Source organism: Pseudoliparis swirei, chromosome 11 (genome assembly GCF_029220125.1).
Source record: "Pseudoliparis swirei isolate HS2019 ecotype Mariana Trench chromosome 11, NWPU_hadal_v1, whole genome shotgun sequence".
Classification (NCBI taxonomy): Eukaryota; Metazoa; Chordata; class Actinopteri; order Perciformes; family Liparidae; genus Pseudoliparis; species Pseudoliparis swirei.
Genome location: NC_079398.1, coordinates 4,678,669 through 4,694,552, shown reverse-complemented (window position 1 = coordinate 4,694,552; position 15,884 = coordinate 4,678,669). Strand labels below are relative to the sequence as shown.

The 15,884-nt window shown below is 43.6% G+C and overlaps 1 protein-coding gene across 3 annotated transcripts in view; it reads left to right on the top strand.

Annotated features, from left to right (window-relative positions):
* rps6ka1 (ribosomal protein S6 kinase a, polypeptide 1) overlaps nucleotides 1–5,391 on the top strand; it is a 46,579-nt gene extending 41,188 nt beyond the window's left edge. For all 3 annotated transcript variants that reach the window (XM_056425908.1, XM_056425907.1, XM_056425909.1), the window contains exons 9-22: nucleotides 442–584; nucleotides 720–790; nucleotides 918–1,006; nucleotides 1,103–1,167; nucleotides 1,303–1,405; nucleotides 1,666–1,796; nucleotides 2,181–2,306; nucleotides 3,071–3,160; nucleotides 3,266–3,424; nucleotides 3,617–3,778; nucleotides 3,861–3,937; nucleotides 4,470–4,587; nucleotides 4,691–4,828; nucleotides 4,943–5,391. In XM_056425908.1, coding sequence (XP_056281883.1) covers nucleotides 442–584; nucleotides 720–790; nucleotides 918–1,006; nucleotides 1,103–1,167; nucleotides 1,303–1,405; nucleotides 1,666–1,796; nucleotides 2,181–2,306; nucleotides 3,071–3,160; nucleotides 3,266–3,424; nucleotides 3,617–3,778; nucleotides 3,861–3,937; nucleotides 4,470–4,587; nucleotides 4,691–4,828; nucleotides 4,943–5,065 — 1,595 coding nt within the window. In that variant the 3' untranslated portion in view covers nucleotides 5,066–5,391. The remainder of the gene's footprint in view (nucleotides 1–441; nucleotides 585–719; nucleotides 791–917; nucleotides 1,007–1,102; nucleotides 1,168–1,302; nucleotides 1,406–1,665; nucleotides 1,797–2,180; nucleotides 2,307–3,070; nucleotides 3,161–3,265; nucleotides 3,425–3,616; nucleotides 3,779–3,860; nucleotides 3,938–4,469; nucleotides 4,588–4,690; nucleotides 4,829–4,942) is intronic.
* Nucleotides 5,392–15,884: the final 10,493 nt, after the last annotated feature.

Genomic DNA, 15,884 nt, shown 5'->3' with positions numbered 1-15,884 from the left:
CACACACACACACACACACACACTTTCCTCTCCTTTACTGTGTTGACTTTCATTAATCACCGTGGGGAGACAGTCTTATCATGCTGACTCCAAATAACTGCATATCTCCCTGTACTTGTCCCTTAAGTTAATTATTAAATGGTTAGCCTCCCTATCTACCTCTATCGTCGTCCATAATCACGCCTTTTATTCACTCCTGAGTCGCGCCACCGTTGATCCAAAGGTTGTCATGCGATTACAGAGAGGCAATTATTGCAAGACTGACTCGGGGACGAATGCTGATGAATAAATGGTGTTTATTATATTGTCTTAATGTCAGTATATTGCACTTACAAATATGCGACATGTGTAAATAATTTAGTAAAACAGACGCCACGCAACAGTCGGGCGTGACACTTTGATGCCGTGTGGTGATGATCTGTCTTGTGGTGAGTTTTCCAGATTTTGGCTTGTGTAAAGAAGCCATCGATCATGAGAAGAAAGCCTATTCCTTCTGCGGTACTGTGGAGTACATGGCACCAGAGGTTGTGAACAGGCAGGGACACGACCACAGCGCCGACTGGTGGTCATTTGGAGTACTGATGGTAAGCGGCAACATGTTACTGAGAATAATGTCAATAATTTAGTTCCTATATTATACTGAGCACCTTAACGTAAATAGTCCGCGCACTTTAGCACGCACGCACATGTGGATAACAGCCGCGTGTTGTGGGTCCCAGTTTGAGATGCTGACCGGATCGTTGCCATTTCAAGGGAAGGACCGCAAAGAAACGATGGGCCTGATTCTGAAGTGAGTTTGCTCTTGGTGGAAGAACAATCCAACAGAGAAGTCTCACACTGTTCATACTGGGAATGTTTCTCTTGATATGCGGTGAAATAACGTGTGGTGCCTGCCCCCCCCCCCCCCCCCCCCCCAGGGCACGTCTGGGAATGCCTCAGTTCCTGAGTGCGGAGGCTCAGTCTCTGCTCAGGGCTTTGTTCAAGAGGAACCCTTCCAACAGACTGGGTTGGTAACACAGAACATGCCCTCCACACACGTCCACCTGTGCACTTCAGCTCATACGTTGGTTATCGGTTGAGATTGAGAGAGTTTTCCTTCCAGGGTCTTGTGCCGATGGTGCCGAGGAGATCAAACGCCACAGTTTCTTCTCCACCATAGACTGGAATGTGAGTGACGTTCGAGGATGTGTTCAAATATGCACAGTATAAAATTCAATTCATTTAGAATATTTATCAATCTTTGTGGGAGGAAAGTCTTCCACGACCATTTGTGTGATAACGAATCCGTTATTCCCTTTTTAGAAACTCTTCAGAAGAGAATTAAAACCTCCGTTCAAACCGGCGGTGGCGCGTCCGGACGACACCTTCTACTTTGACTCCGAGTTCACCTCCCGCACCCCAAAAGGTCAGAGGTCAAAGCTGAATGCTAGCTATTAGCTCCATGTCTATTACATCCCTGAAGGTATTACGTGTTCCCAGTCTCAGCGCTGGACGTTTTTACGAGTGAAGAGACAAAATTGTCATCAAACCACCAATAAAAGCCACTATATTAAAAAAAAAGGAAGCATAAAAGCATGGATTATTGCAAAAGCATATTTGATAACATCACTTCCAAGACATATGTCTCCCTTGTTTACAATACTAGACTTCCTCATTATCTTCTAGATTCCCCTGGCGTGCCCCCCAGTGCCGGAGCCCACCAGCTCTTCAGAGGCTTCAGCTTCATTGCATCGACTCTGCTGGAGGAGGAAGGCTCCGTGGAGTCGGTGAAGCCCCCGCCGCACCCAGTGGTCCAGGTCCGAACAAGAATTTGCTTCACTATGTTTTTCTTCATTTAAACCGACTCGAGTGAGACCCAGTTCAAGACCAGTTCAAAAAGATCTATAGATGTGCGTACTTTTTTAATTTGGTTAATCACTGAATCCACAAACTGCAGGTATCTAAAGAAAGAGGGGAGACGATACACCTGTGCCAGGTGTGTGAGGGAGAAGAAGGGAGTCAAATGGCTCCGCAGAAATGAACTGTGAGCTCGACGTTGAGACGCAGGATTTCAACCAGAGACAAATGAGTTGTTTTCTTTGGCTAGAACCGACTCATCAGAAAACCGGCGGCATTGTTCTCCCTCACCAGCTCCGTCGGCCCGCCACACCTTCACTCACCACCCTCTTCTTCCTCTGCAGCAATTACACGGGAAGAATCTGCTGTTCAGCGACGGCTACATATTGAAGGAGGACATCGGCATGGGCTCCTTCTCCGTCTGTAAACGGTGTATCCACAAAGCCACCAACGCGGAATACGCTGTCAAGGCATGGACACACACACACACATGGAGAAAAATTATCCTGCGAAAACAGTCACGGCTGTATCTTTTAATATGTATAACTGCAATATCGTTCATATTCATTTATTTACACCACACACACATTTCATTTTCATTTACACTACACACATACACACACTTTGCATTTTGCACACTGTCTATATTTAATATTTTTATATTTAATTTAATTTGACACTGCAGTCATTAGTATTGTATTGTGTATGCATATATGTTGTATATAGATAGATGGATAGATATGTACTTTATTAATCCCAAAGGGGAAATTTGTCGTAACAGTAGCAGCACCAATAAACTAAACACACAAGAATAAAAAATAAAATATAAAAAAAACAGGGATGAAAGATAAAGATGTATACAAGAAGTATACTAAGTAAAATATAAAATAAAATATGTATATATGTATAATACAACATATATGCATACACAATACATATACAGTACATATATATTTTATTTTATATTTTACTTTGTATACTTTGCACAGTCATTGTATTATATGTTTGTGTGTGTGTATATATATATATACATATATGTTTCATTTTATATACATATATATACTTCATTTTATATTTTACTTGTATACATCTATATCTTTCATCCCTGTTTTTTATATTTTATATTTTATTCTCGTGTGTTTAGTTTATTGGTGCTGCTACTGTGATGACAAATTTCCCCTTGGGGATTAATAAAGTATATATCTATCTATCTATCTATATATTGTGATGACAGATGATTGACAAGACCAGTACGGACCCCTCTGAGGAGATTGAGATTCTTCTTCGATATGGACAGCACCCAAACATCATAACACTGAAGGACGTGAGTACATAAGCACGCACTCGTATCGCACGATTGGTGCTCTGGGCGTCAAGTGGGCCAAGTGTCGCGGTGAGTGTTGGGATGATGCGCGTCTCTCCGTCTCAGGTGTACGACAATGGGAAGCAGGTGTTCATGGTGACGGAGCTCATGCGTGGAGGAGAGCTGCTGGATCGGATCCTGAAACAGAAATTCTTCTCGGAGAGAGAGGCCAGCGCCGTGCTTCACACCATCACCAAGACCGCAGAGTACCTGCACTCCCAGGGGGTGAGGGCCACGAGAAATACTACGCTGTCGTCTGGGGACCAAGCCACTCCATGACAATCGGCTTCAGCCAATCAGATTCAGCCAATCTGACTCTTAGTATCTTATCCTACAGTATTCACTCGTCTCTTTACTTAGTTGCGCCTCATGTATCTGTCCTTATTGTTGTTTTCACTCCCTCCTGTTTGGCTCTAGGTGGTGCACAGAGACCTGAAGCCCAGCAACATCCTCTATGTCGACGAGTCGGGGAATCCAGAGTCGATCCGGATCTGTGACTTCGGCTTCGCGAAGCAACTGCGTGCCAACAACGGCCTGCTGATGACCCCGTGCTACACCGCTAACTTTGTAGCTCCTGAGGTCAGCGGAGTCACTTTTCAGTGTCGCGCCTCACACGGTGTTGAATTAAAGCGCTACAGCGTGAAATGAAATGTCATCCTAGGTGTTGAAGCGTCAGGGCTATGATGAAGGATGTGACATCTGGAGTCTGGGCGTCTTGCTGTACACCATGCTGGCTGGGTGAGGAGCAACACCTTTTTCAAAACATTTGTTTCTCACTATACTTGAAACTTGTTTGGTTTGTTTGTGTATTTTATTCAGTCAATCAAATCAAATACAATACAATATTATTCTATATAATATACAAAAGAGAAAAACTGAAAAGGTAAAGGTAGAAGCAAAAAATGCTTATAAATTCCTATCCTAAATTGAAATCAAAATTAATATAAAATAAAGAGAAAAAACAACAAAATAAAAAACAAAATATATTTATATATACTACCACATACATCTTCCATATAAATACGTTTTTAATCACATTTATAACTCAAGAATTGTTTTATAAATAATTCCCTTGAAAAGCAAAAAGGAGTTCACCATTCTTACATCCATTTCAACATTATTCCATAATTGGACTCCTGCAACAGAAATACATCTTCTTTTAATCCCTTTTTTAGCCTTTTGTACCGTGAACTTACAAACATCTCAAATCATATTTACACTCACGTATTGAAAAACTGATTTCGTCATCGGTCTCCTTTGCTTCCATCAGTTTTACTCCATTCGCCAACGGACCCGAGGACACCCCAAATGAGATCTTGAACAGAATAGGCAACGGTCACTTCAGTCTGACCGGAGCCAACTGGGACACTGTGTCCGAGGCGGCCAAGGTAGAGCGACACATTTCCCCATCGGCTCCTTTGCTTGTGTTCTTCAGAGAGAACTCCAGCCTACTTCTGTGACCACTTCATATGTCATGTGTGCTCCCTCTAGGACCTCGTTTCCAAGATGCTTCATGTGGACCCCCATCAGAGACTGACTGCTAAGCAGGTCCTCAAACATCCCTGGATTGTCCAGAGAGACAAGCTACCCAACAGCCAGCTCCCACACCAGGACCCCAAACTGGTCAAGGTGACAGATCTTCAAATGTCTCTAATTACCACTGGATGGGTTTAGTATTGTACACCCACCATTTGGGTCGTTGGTCTTTTGAGCTGCACTCACCATGCTGCTGTTTGTGCACAGGGTGCGATGGCAGCCACCTACTCTGCCCTGAAGAACTCCCAACCGACTCCAGAGCTCAAGCCCATCGAGAGCTCCATCCTGGCTCAGAGGCGCGTCAAGAAGCTTCCTTCCACCTCCCTGTAAAGACTCCAAAGCACCAATCGGCTCACAGGAGAACCAACAGAACCAAGCACCCAGTCGGCTTGCACGGGGTCTCGAGTATCCACCCGCCTCCACCAGCAAAGGAACACCGACTGGTGCTGCCGCCATCTTGTGAAATGGGTTGTCCCGCTATGGCGAGCATCCTCTTCTGGCTTTTGGGCTCATCAGCTGCTGTGAGCCTCCTTGGACGAGCAAGATAGACGGGGCAATGAGGGCAACCACAAAAAAATGGCTGCAGATTGTTTTGGCAAGTGTGTGTGTGTGTGTGTGTGTGTGTGTGTGTGTGTGTGTGTGTGTGTGTGTGTGTGTGTGTGTGTGTGTGTGTGTGTGTGTGTGTGTGTGTGTGTGTGTGTGTGTGTGTGTGTGTGTGTGTGTGTGTGTGTGTGTGTGTGTGTGTGTGTGTGTGTGTGTGTGTGTGTGTGTGTGTGTGTGTGACTTGCCACAGTCGATGCAGCCGTAATCTTTCTATCGTGACGATGATTCTCTCCTCATCATCGCTGTGATTGGTCATCATCCAGCTTGCTGCACGCCTGCCTGTTCTGTTGTTTGCCTGTTCTGTCTGTCTGCCTGTCCTTTTTGTCAAGTTGATGAGCTTTATATGAGCGGGTGTTCTGCCAAATGAACCTGTGCCGACAGCACTAAACCTCAGTGCTGTCCAACTGCTGTTAAATGTTTTGGAAAGGGCAAAGAGCACCATCGACATGAATATTAAACATTTCTACCATAAATGCCTCTTTGGCTTTGATACAGCCGGGATACGTGGATTCTAAGGAATGTCAAAAGCTGATGTTTTGGTTAATGTCAATCAATGCTTCTATATTGTTTAACAGAGAGTGTGTGTGTGTATCAATTGCATGACTTGCAGTGTGTGTGTATGTCTGCGTGCGTGTGTGTCAATTGCATGACTTGCAGTGTGTGTGTGTGTGTGTGTGTGTGCTGTATTACAGGATCCTGCAGGGTCATGTGCATGGTCCGGTGACGTGATGATGTCATGTGGCTTCCTTGTTTCTCTCTGCTCCCGTTTCTCTGCTTGGTAAACCTGCTGCCAACCATTTGACATGTCGATTATTTGTATGTCTACAAAAAGTAGTAAAATCGGTGGCTTTCTGTGAAAGAAAACTTACCCGAGGAATAATATGGCATGTTAACATTCTATATTTGCTTTCTTTTCCTCTTTCTTTTCTTCTCTCTGTGTTTTCTTGGGTAATGCATATTGAATGCCGTTTCCTGTATTGGCTGCTTTCGTTGTTGATTGTTTTGTTCTTTTTGTCCAAAGAAAGTGGTGATTAAAATAGTGAAAGACACGCTGGGCACATCACAGTCTGTGGACTTACAGCCGTACAGGTCTCTCCTTCTGTTTTGGGATGTGAAAGCACTCCAGCACAGCCTCTCTTCTTACTCCTAAAAACAGTCCAATCACTGGTTCCTGCACACAGAACTTCAGCAGTCTTGTGTTCGACTCTTTCATGTATTATATTTGAATTATATTGCGTTATGTAACATGTTTCATTTGATTGACCCTTCAATTTAAGACATCCTAAATGAGTAAGTGTGTCTCATTGTTAGTAACTTCACATGATGGGTCCTGCTTTCAGCTCAGTGCCTGGGCCGACAGGTGAGGCCGAATGTCTGGCAGAGATCTCGTGATGGACAAACCAAACGGCCTGTAAATGTGGTCGTGGGAAGACCTGTGTGGCTGAATCTATGAACCAGCTACCTCAAAAGGTTCTATTGTTTTGTGGCAAACGTATCCCTCCTTTTGACTAACTTTATGTTGAGATGTTATTGTATGTTAAAGATGAAGATTTTTCTATCTTACAACTATTAAAAATTCAGTTGCTACAACAAACTGTCTTGCACGATCGGTTTAAGCGCTCCCTTTAAATTGATTTTGTGTTGCACTTTCATCACATTTAGACTCTCAGATCCTGCAACCTGACCACTAGCCAGTAGAAAGTGTGGTTTTCTTGATCCTGTCTAATTTAGAAGTGAATGAGTATGCATACCTGCAAACTTGTCACCTTTCGGTGAAATTCACCGTTTTGAACTCAAAATAGGTCATCCACGTGAATCGTGGAGATCCGAAGAGTTTTTGTTTGGGGGGGGGGGGGTCACCTGGCCCGCTGCCGTTGAGATTGCAGTGAGACGCGGAGAAAAATGTGGAGTGGTGCTCTTCGCAATAAAACATCTTTGATTGGACGTGTCGCGTCTCGGCCAATCAGCGTTCAGATGTCGACATCGTTTGGGGGTTCAGGTTAGCTTGAATGTTAGTCTGCTACATCTGCTGCTGTCGCGCTGCACGGTGTAGCGATGCTAACAAAGTACCCGTACGTTAAACACGATGTGATTTCGCATATTTTTAGTATCGATACTTCATTAAGAGAGCGACTATTTTTTTGCTCCATCCCAATGCGCGCAGACCGGCGTCGGAGCTCTGCAGCGGAACAATCGATCGGCGTATTGAGCACCCCTGCATTCAAGCATTAAATAGCCGAGAGTTTTTTTCAGCGTGAGGAATTCGATGTGTGGCGGGAGAGCGTGAGATAAGACCGAAATGCGTTGAGAGCCCTGATAATAACTTTATTTATATAGCACCTTTAAAAACAATGTTTACAAAGTGAGAGTCAAGGAAAAACAAATGGAATAGTAAACAAATATAACATTTATTAAAAACTATATCTATATATATATATATATGCCACGTGCGACTGAGTTCCTGCTGACTAGCTGCAGTTTGATTGGTTATTTGTCAATTAGGCCTTTGGCTGGGTATTTGCCACGTCACGTTGTCCTCGTTTCATAAGATGTTCGTATGTAACGTCTCGGAGACAGGAGGAAGTTATCAAGCGTAGGGACATGGTTCCCGTCAAGCACAATTAACTTAACCTTCCCCCCCGGACAGGTTAACCCCGCCTCCCCTCAGCTCCGCCAATCACAGGCACGCACCTCGACCAGCATACACACGCTGCCTCATACCTCCACATACACACAGCCCACCGGGCTGCTACAGTATTTCTACTGCGGCCTATCCTCCACATCACAAATTGAAAAGTCTACTTCTTAATAATAATAATACATTTATTTTATAAGGCGCCTTTCAAGGTCGCCGTAGCTACAACACATTAAAACAGTTGAAAGGATGGACACAATTGCGTCCTGGACCAGTTGGAGCTCATAGAACATAATGAGATTCATCAACTGGGTGCCAGCCGCCGGATGTCGTTAGAAACCCAACTGCATATCACATTTCATGTGGAGCAGCTCTCCAACATTGACAACAAAGATCTCAACTATGTCGAGGATTACCGAACATGAAAGATGCACGCGCTGCGGAAGGAATGTGAGCAGCACGAGAACCAGGAGAAGAACAGGTAAGACGGTGCATTAATTGTGCCCCCACCACTTTTATTATGCCAAGAAATGCCACATTTTAACAAAATCGGTGGAGTAAAAAAATACTTTTTAGGCGAAAACTTGTTCTCATTTACAATTGTCTAGAGATGGTGAGATGAAGCCTCATGAGGCATCGAACCACTTCAGCCAATTGGTTCGAGAAAGGGTTCATTTCTCGAAGCTTCATGTGCTCACGACACCACCTACTGGCCAAGTGTATAATCACAGGCAGCTGTATCTGAACCACATCATGTGATGCATTGAATTTTTGTGTCTGTTATGGCTGTTGGGAATGACTGAATTACAAAAATGTATGACCAAATCATTTCTGTACATAAATTATCACATATGTGCATAATAAAATATGTTTTGAATGTATTCTGTGTGTGTAAATGTTCCCAAAATGGTAGTATCATATGATATGGCAGGTTGTGTAATAATGTTATTATGTCACTTTAGGAAAATGGCATGGGCTTAAGCAGGCAGAGGACAGTGAACGTGTGTGTGTGTAACTAGGAAGAGGGGACTGAATATGCTTGTGTAACTTGGACAGTGATGTACAGGACGGGGGACATTTTATTCATTTTATTCAGAAATAACAGTTTCTCAACAGTTCCATCTTATCACCTCTCCTTCTCTCCTCACTCTCCAAACTATCTCTCTCTCTCTAAACTCTACAAACTCTCAACCAACAACCCACATGTTGAATGGAGCCTGAGGGGTTTATATTGCTGTCAAACCTCCCGGCAATATCTGAACCGCTTCGTATGAGGGGCCGTGAGGGACATTATTCAGAATACCCTCTCACACACACAACTGAAATGCTCTCACACACACGAGTGAAATGCTCTCACACACATGACTGAAATGCTCTCACACACACTAGTGAAATGCTCTCACACAAACTAGTGAAATGCTCTCACACACACACACTAGTGAAATGCTCTCACACACACTAGTGAAATGCTCTCACACACACTAGTGAAATGCTCTCACACACACTACTGAAATGCTCTCACACACTAGTGAAATGCTCTCACACACACTAGTGAAATGCTCTCACACACACTACTGAAAAACTATATGCTCACACACACAACTGAAAATCTCTCACACATACTAGTGAAAAGCTCACACACACACACATGATATGAAAAGCTCTCATACACACATATACAAATTTCACTTGAAGCGGAAGGCATTTCACTTGAAACGGAAGGACCAGTGTTGCCAGGTCCGTTTTCCATGGCATTGGGCAACTTTTGAAGTGTTGCCGCGGGTTGAATTTTGTGTCTGCTGGTTCAGGTAGACCTATTTTGCATGCAAATTACATGAATATCTTTCAATAAAAATCCATATTTTAAATGAAATAATTTATTTATACCCAAATCCTACCATAAACTGCTTTTAATGCTGGCATACTAAACATTTGGTGTTACTTTGTAGATATTACAATACATTTGGCAATGATAGCAATGCTGTTGGACTTTAAAAGCAGTGTATATGGTTTGGCACGGGCATATTTTGAGTTCTGATATTGGGCTGGTTTTTGGGCTGGTTTTATTGGCCATTGGGCTGGGTTTGTCACACAGACCTGGCAACCCTGGGAAGGTATTTCAGTTGAAACGGAAGGTGATCAAGGATGGCAGATCAACAATGTGCTCAACAGCCCTTAAGCAACGGCGTTACTAAACAACATATTGGCCTCAGCGGAGACAATCAGAACACTGTCTAATGCCTCAACTGTTCGGCAGCAGCCGGTGTTACACCCCTACTGGTTTTCAAACCTACTGGTTTCCCTACGCGTGCGTGTGTTGTGTTCTCTTAACATCTGCAGCGGGGCTCTGTCTCGCTCACCAGATTCGTCACACATTCACAAACATATTGCTGGAGATCTTCAAGCCCCCGTTCATATCCATTTCGGCGATAAGTCACATTTCTTATGTTGCGAACAAGCATCGCTAAACATGTTTCAAAGTGTACATATCCGCTCAAGGTAACCAGTTGTTTCAGATCCCTTCGACTTAATGGATCAATATATAAATTACTTGAGCAGAAACTAATATCTGGTGGCGCAGCGCACAGACTGCATGTCTTTGAGTGCAGTCTCCTTTTGCGTGAAAGAGATCGAAACCAGGTGGGGCGATCTTTTCATTTTTATTTTTTCGAAAATGTATTTCTTCATCCGTGGCTGTGATGCACTGCTCACTTATACAATCGTAATCGCCCAAATGGATATGAACGGTGGCTTGAAGATCTCCAGCAATATGTTTGTGAATGTGTGACGAATCTGGTGAGCGAGACAGAGCCCCGCTGCAGATGTTAAGAGAACACAACACACGCGCAGGGAAACCAGTAGGGGTGTAACACCGGCTGCTGCCGAACAGTTGAGGCATTAGACAGTGTTCTGATGGTCTCCGCTGAGGCCAATATGTTGTTTAGTAACGCCGTTGCTTAAGGGCTGTTGAGCACATTGTTGATCTGCCATCCTTGATCACCTTCCGTTTCAACTGAAACACCTTCCCAGGGTTGCCAGGTCTGTGTGACAAAACCAGCCCAAAAACCAGCCCAATATCAGAACTCAAAATATGCCGTAAACCATATACACTGCTTTTAAAGTCCAACAGCATTGCTATCATTGCCAAATGTATTGTAATATCTACAAAGTAACATCAAATGTTTAGTATGCCAGCATTAAAAGCAGTTTATGGTAGGATTTGGGTATAAATAAATTATTTCATTTAAAATATGGATTTTTATTGAAAGATATTCATGTAATTTGCATGCAAAATAGGTCTACCCGAACCAGCGGACACAAAATTCAACCCGCGGCAACACTTCAAAAGTTGCCCAATTCCGCGGGAAAACCGCGGACCTGGCAACACTGGTCCTTCCGTTTCAAGTGAAATGCCTTCCGTTTCAAGTGAAATTTTCATATGTGTGTATGAGAGCTTTTCATATCATGTGTGTGTGTGAGAGCTTTTCACTGTGTGTGTGTGTGAGGCATTTCACTAGTGTGAGACCATTTCAGTAGTGTGTGTGTGAGAGCATTTCAGTAGTGTGTGTGAGCATTTCACTCGTGTGTGTGAGAGCATTTCACTAGTGTGTGTGTGTGAGAGCATTTCACTAGTGTGTGTGTGTGAGAGCATTTCACTAGTGTGTGTGTGTGAGAGCATTTCAGTTGTGTGTGTGAGAGGGTATTCTGAATAATGTCCCTCACGGCCCCTCATAGCTTCAGCCTTGACCCTTTCGGTCAGCCACTTTCTTCTTTTGTTGAATTCTAATTGTTGTATATTTTGCTGATCGAAATAAACTAAACTCAAACTCAAACACCCATCTCATCAACCTCTTCTGTACGCCTGTTGGCCACGCCCACCTCGTTAGCTCTTATCACTCTCACCTTGTACCCGATCGATACTTGCTATCTGCTGATACACTATAACTTGGGATCTATAATGAGGAGAGAACGTGTCGGGCCAGTGCATGATCCCTGTTGCATCCCTTTCAGCTCCTGCCTTACTGAGCACTCACAGCACGGTGTGCTTCCGCAGCTGGCCACTGGAGGGAGATAGAGTGAAGGCTTGTTTCCATGCAGACGGTAAATGATCCTCCACTACCTCCTAGTTAAATGTTTTTCTGTCAACGCACTCGGCTCTGACCATGCATGTTAACGTGGAGTCTTCTTTACCCTCTATAACTACAGTGTTGCTGCTCTACAATGCTTTAAATGGTAGTTCATTTTCTTAATTTGTTATTGCACAATGTGTCATGTGAATTGTGTTCATGCACACGATGGAGGCAGTTCACCATCTCTGTAAGTGAATGACTCGACGCCTCTCCATCTGGCTCTTCTTGCCTGGAGCCTTTTCATGTCGTTCCTCCTCCTCCTCCTCCTCCTCCTGCTCTCTTTCCCACATCATTCATCCACCAGCACCATGAACCATTGCAGCAATATCTGCTCCACATCAACTCATATCGCCTCGTGCTCGTGCCTCTGTATGCACGGCAGCGCTCGCTTACATAACGCCCCCCCGCCCCTCGTCTCTCTTTGAATGACGAGTTTATGTGATAAAGATGAACTGTAGGCAAAATGCAGTTTTATATTATATACTAACGCACTTCATAGTCCCATTAGGCTCTGCTCTGATGTGACCATACCACCAGTAATTCCCACTGCAATGACTGACTTCCTGCAATCTTACACCACACACACACACACACACACACACACACACACATACCCACTGACTCAGCCTGCAGCAGCAGAACAAGGCTATTGAAATTGATTTCTGACCAGTGGAAGCCGAGCTGCATCACCAATAAAGGTCTCATGTCTCGCAAGAGAAGACATGAGTGCAGATTTCGTCTCTGGTCTGTCCAGTTTACTGCGGATGCGGCGCTGCTGAAATGGAGACTGACTTTTTTTATTTTTGGTGGTGCAGGAAATGCCAAAGGATGCAGATCGTTGTCTGATCTGAGCTGTAACGGGAGACTGTCCAGGGCTGAATAATTTAATACAAATTCCCGTTTGTGCTTTCCTCTGGTTGGTGAGAGCTATAGTTGTGCTGCTCGTAGCATCCTCTGTGGTTCTGTTGCATTACAAATTAAGGCATGCACACAAACCTAATGCTCTGGCTACAGAACACGTCTCCAGGAGTCATGTGCTTCTGGTCATCCATGATTCCTTCTAGCCCTGCACACACAAACACAACGCCAGCGTCACTGCATCTGCTGCACAACCTCAGTGTGAGGACACTCTGCTAACACATCTCATCTGCTTAGCTGCATGTAATCTGACCTGATGCATGCAGCGTATATGATGATGGCTGCTCCAGCTGTGAAGGTTAGACCTCATTCAGAGAGCCCTTCCGCTACAGAGTCCTAATAAAGGAGGTGAAAACATAAATATGGGTTGGAATTTCAATTTTGTTTTGTATTTTTATAATTTATTTTTATTTATTCAAATTCAGTTGTGCATACATTTCTTAAATTTGATATGACAGTATGGGTCATTCGGTTATCCCGTTCGTGACATTTACTACTTATGTGACTAAAGTAAATCCCTGTAATCCTGACCCTTAATAAGATCATATTTATTTGTAATGGGTAAGAAATCCTGAGCACAGCTTGATATGCGAGCCGGCTCCGTTTCCACATCCTCAGCTCTGCAGGTCAGACTTTATTCACTGAGCTCAAACATGATGATGTTATCTTTATATATTATAACTACTTCCGAGTTGCAACCATGCTAGCATGCGGTTGTGATGCGTGAGACAAATGGCTGAGGGAAACCCTGACACTGAACCAAAGACATTTTACCGTATTTTTTTAAGGGCCTTTTTAATTTTCAACAAAATAAAAAAAACGACAGTGCGCCTAAAACCATATAGCGTATTTATAATGGATATTTTCTAATTTTGTTTTCTTTTTTGGTATTGTTGGTGTACAAGGCGCTGTCGGCGCTAAAGGCGAAATGTTTTTATTTTTTAAAAAAGCGCACCGAAGCCGCACCGCAGGCTAGGCTACTGCAGCGTACGGCTTGGAGAGTCCAGGATATACATACTACCCTGGACAGGAACGCTGGACGAGATAGACGTAGATGGTGTTTATTATGGGTTATAAGGAACATAGAAACACAAGCTACTTACGACAACAGCCTACCACAAAAACAAAAAAAACAGCAAAACGTCTGCTCCGGGTGCTCGTCATAGCCCCCGAACCCCGAACACAACACACACACAACATACACACTCTCACAAACACACGACACACGCTCACAGCTACCAGCTCGTGAGACGTTCACACGGACACATAACATTTCCCTCAGTCCCGTTACAATACTGTCGCCATAAATAAACAGTGTGTGTGTAAGGATCCCAAAATACAACTGAATAAGGTTGGTAGTTATTGTGAATACGCTCATTAACGTTTGAATAATGTTGCGAATTATTGTGAACGCGTTTAATAAAGTTTGATCGACTGAGTTATCTGACTGTTTTTTTCCCGCTGAATGCGCCTTATAGTCCGGTGCGCTTTATATATGAAAAAAGATCGAAAATAGACCATTCATTGACAGTGCGCCTTATAATCTAATCAAAAGCAGGTGGACAAGACGAAGGCTCACAGATGTTCTCACTCCTCAACGTGTGCATCAAATACACGCAGACCACACAGATTAATGTAATCTGGAACAGAGTGTGGGGTAAAAGAGATCGAGAGCAGGCTTTCATCCCAATTTTAGCTATGAAGAAATAGAAATGGAGTTAAAGATCATTGTATTTTGGAAAGTGTGTGTGTGTGTGTGTGTGTTTTGTGGGTTAGCATCTTTCTGTTGAATGGGAGGCCGAGTCCTGCTGCTCCATCCATTTGCCAGTGATGATGGCAATCTGTGTGTGCAGCTCTGCATGCACCATGTGGGATTACTAAAGAGTGAGTGGTTTTAACTGCAGAATGTTGCGCAACCTCTACATCTTCCAGAAGTGGGCTTCATGCTAAACAAACAACTCTACAAAAGAATCTTGTCTTGATCCCAACAATCTTTACTTATTCAAGATATTTATTGAATTTAACGGAAATCGCGCGACACATTGACGGAAATCTAGTTACCAATCATACAATTTGAGTTGATACTAAGGAGTAAGGCCGGTAAAGAGACCTTTATTTCATGTACATCTTTACATACTATGCAAAAGCTGCTTGATAAACTTGTGATATTTCTAACGGGTTTCCTGTCATACAGCTTGCAAATGGCCAATACCTGCTCAGTTGTTCCTGCTTGTGTGTCTCTGCCTTTGTGTATCTCTGTCTTTGTCTGTCTCTGGAGAGCTAAAAGCGCCGTCAGTGCTACTGCTAATGCAAAGTCAATCCTTGGATAAAAGCAAAGTGCTAAGTGAACACTCAAATATGCATGTGTGTGTGTGTGTGTGTGTGAGCGCAGAGATCAAGCTCGGCCCGCTAAAAGCTTCTTTGTTTTGATTCACACTGGCTGGAGCCAGTTCTTTAAAACATTGGGTCCTCCAGCGTTGCCCTGGTTGTACGTGTGTGAGATGTATTTGAGTGGACCGATCTCGTGTCGCACGTCAGACTCTTATCATATTACTTTTGCGATGCCACTGCAGTACCAGTCAATAATTTGTCTAGACAGAAAGGGTATCTTGGCTGCTAATGGAGTGGAACATGTTAGAGTTAGCAGAGGAAAAGGAAGGAGGAGAAAACCAAGGTATCATCCCATGATGATGTAACGACTATCAGATTATTATTATTAATGGAAACTGTCAGGTTTGAAACGCGAGTTTGGGTTTCAGTTTTTTTTTATGTTGCTGCGTTTGATTGGACGGTCAAAGGCAGATGTACTTGTTGACCTTAAATCGGCCATCGGACGGGGACCAGAGCAGCAGCCAAGGTGTTT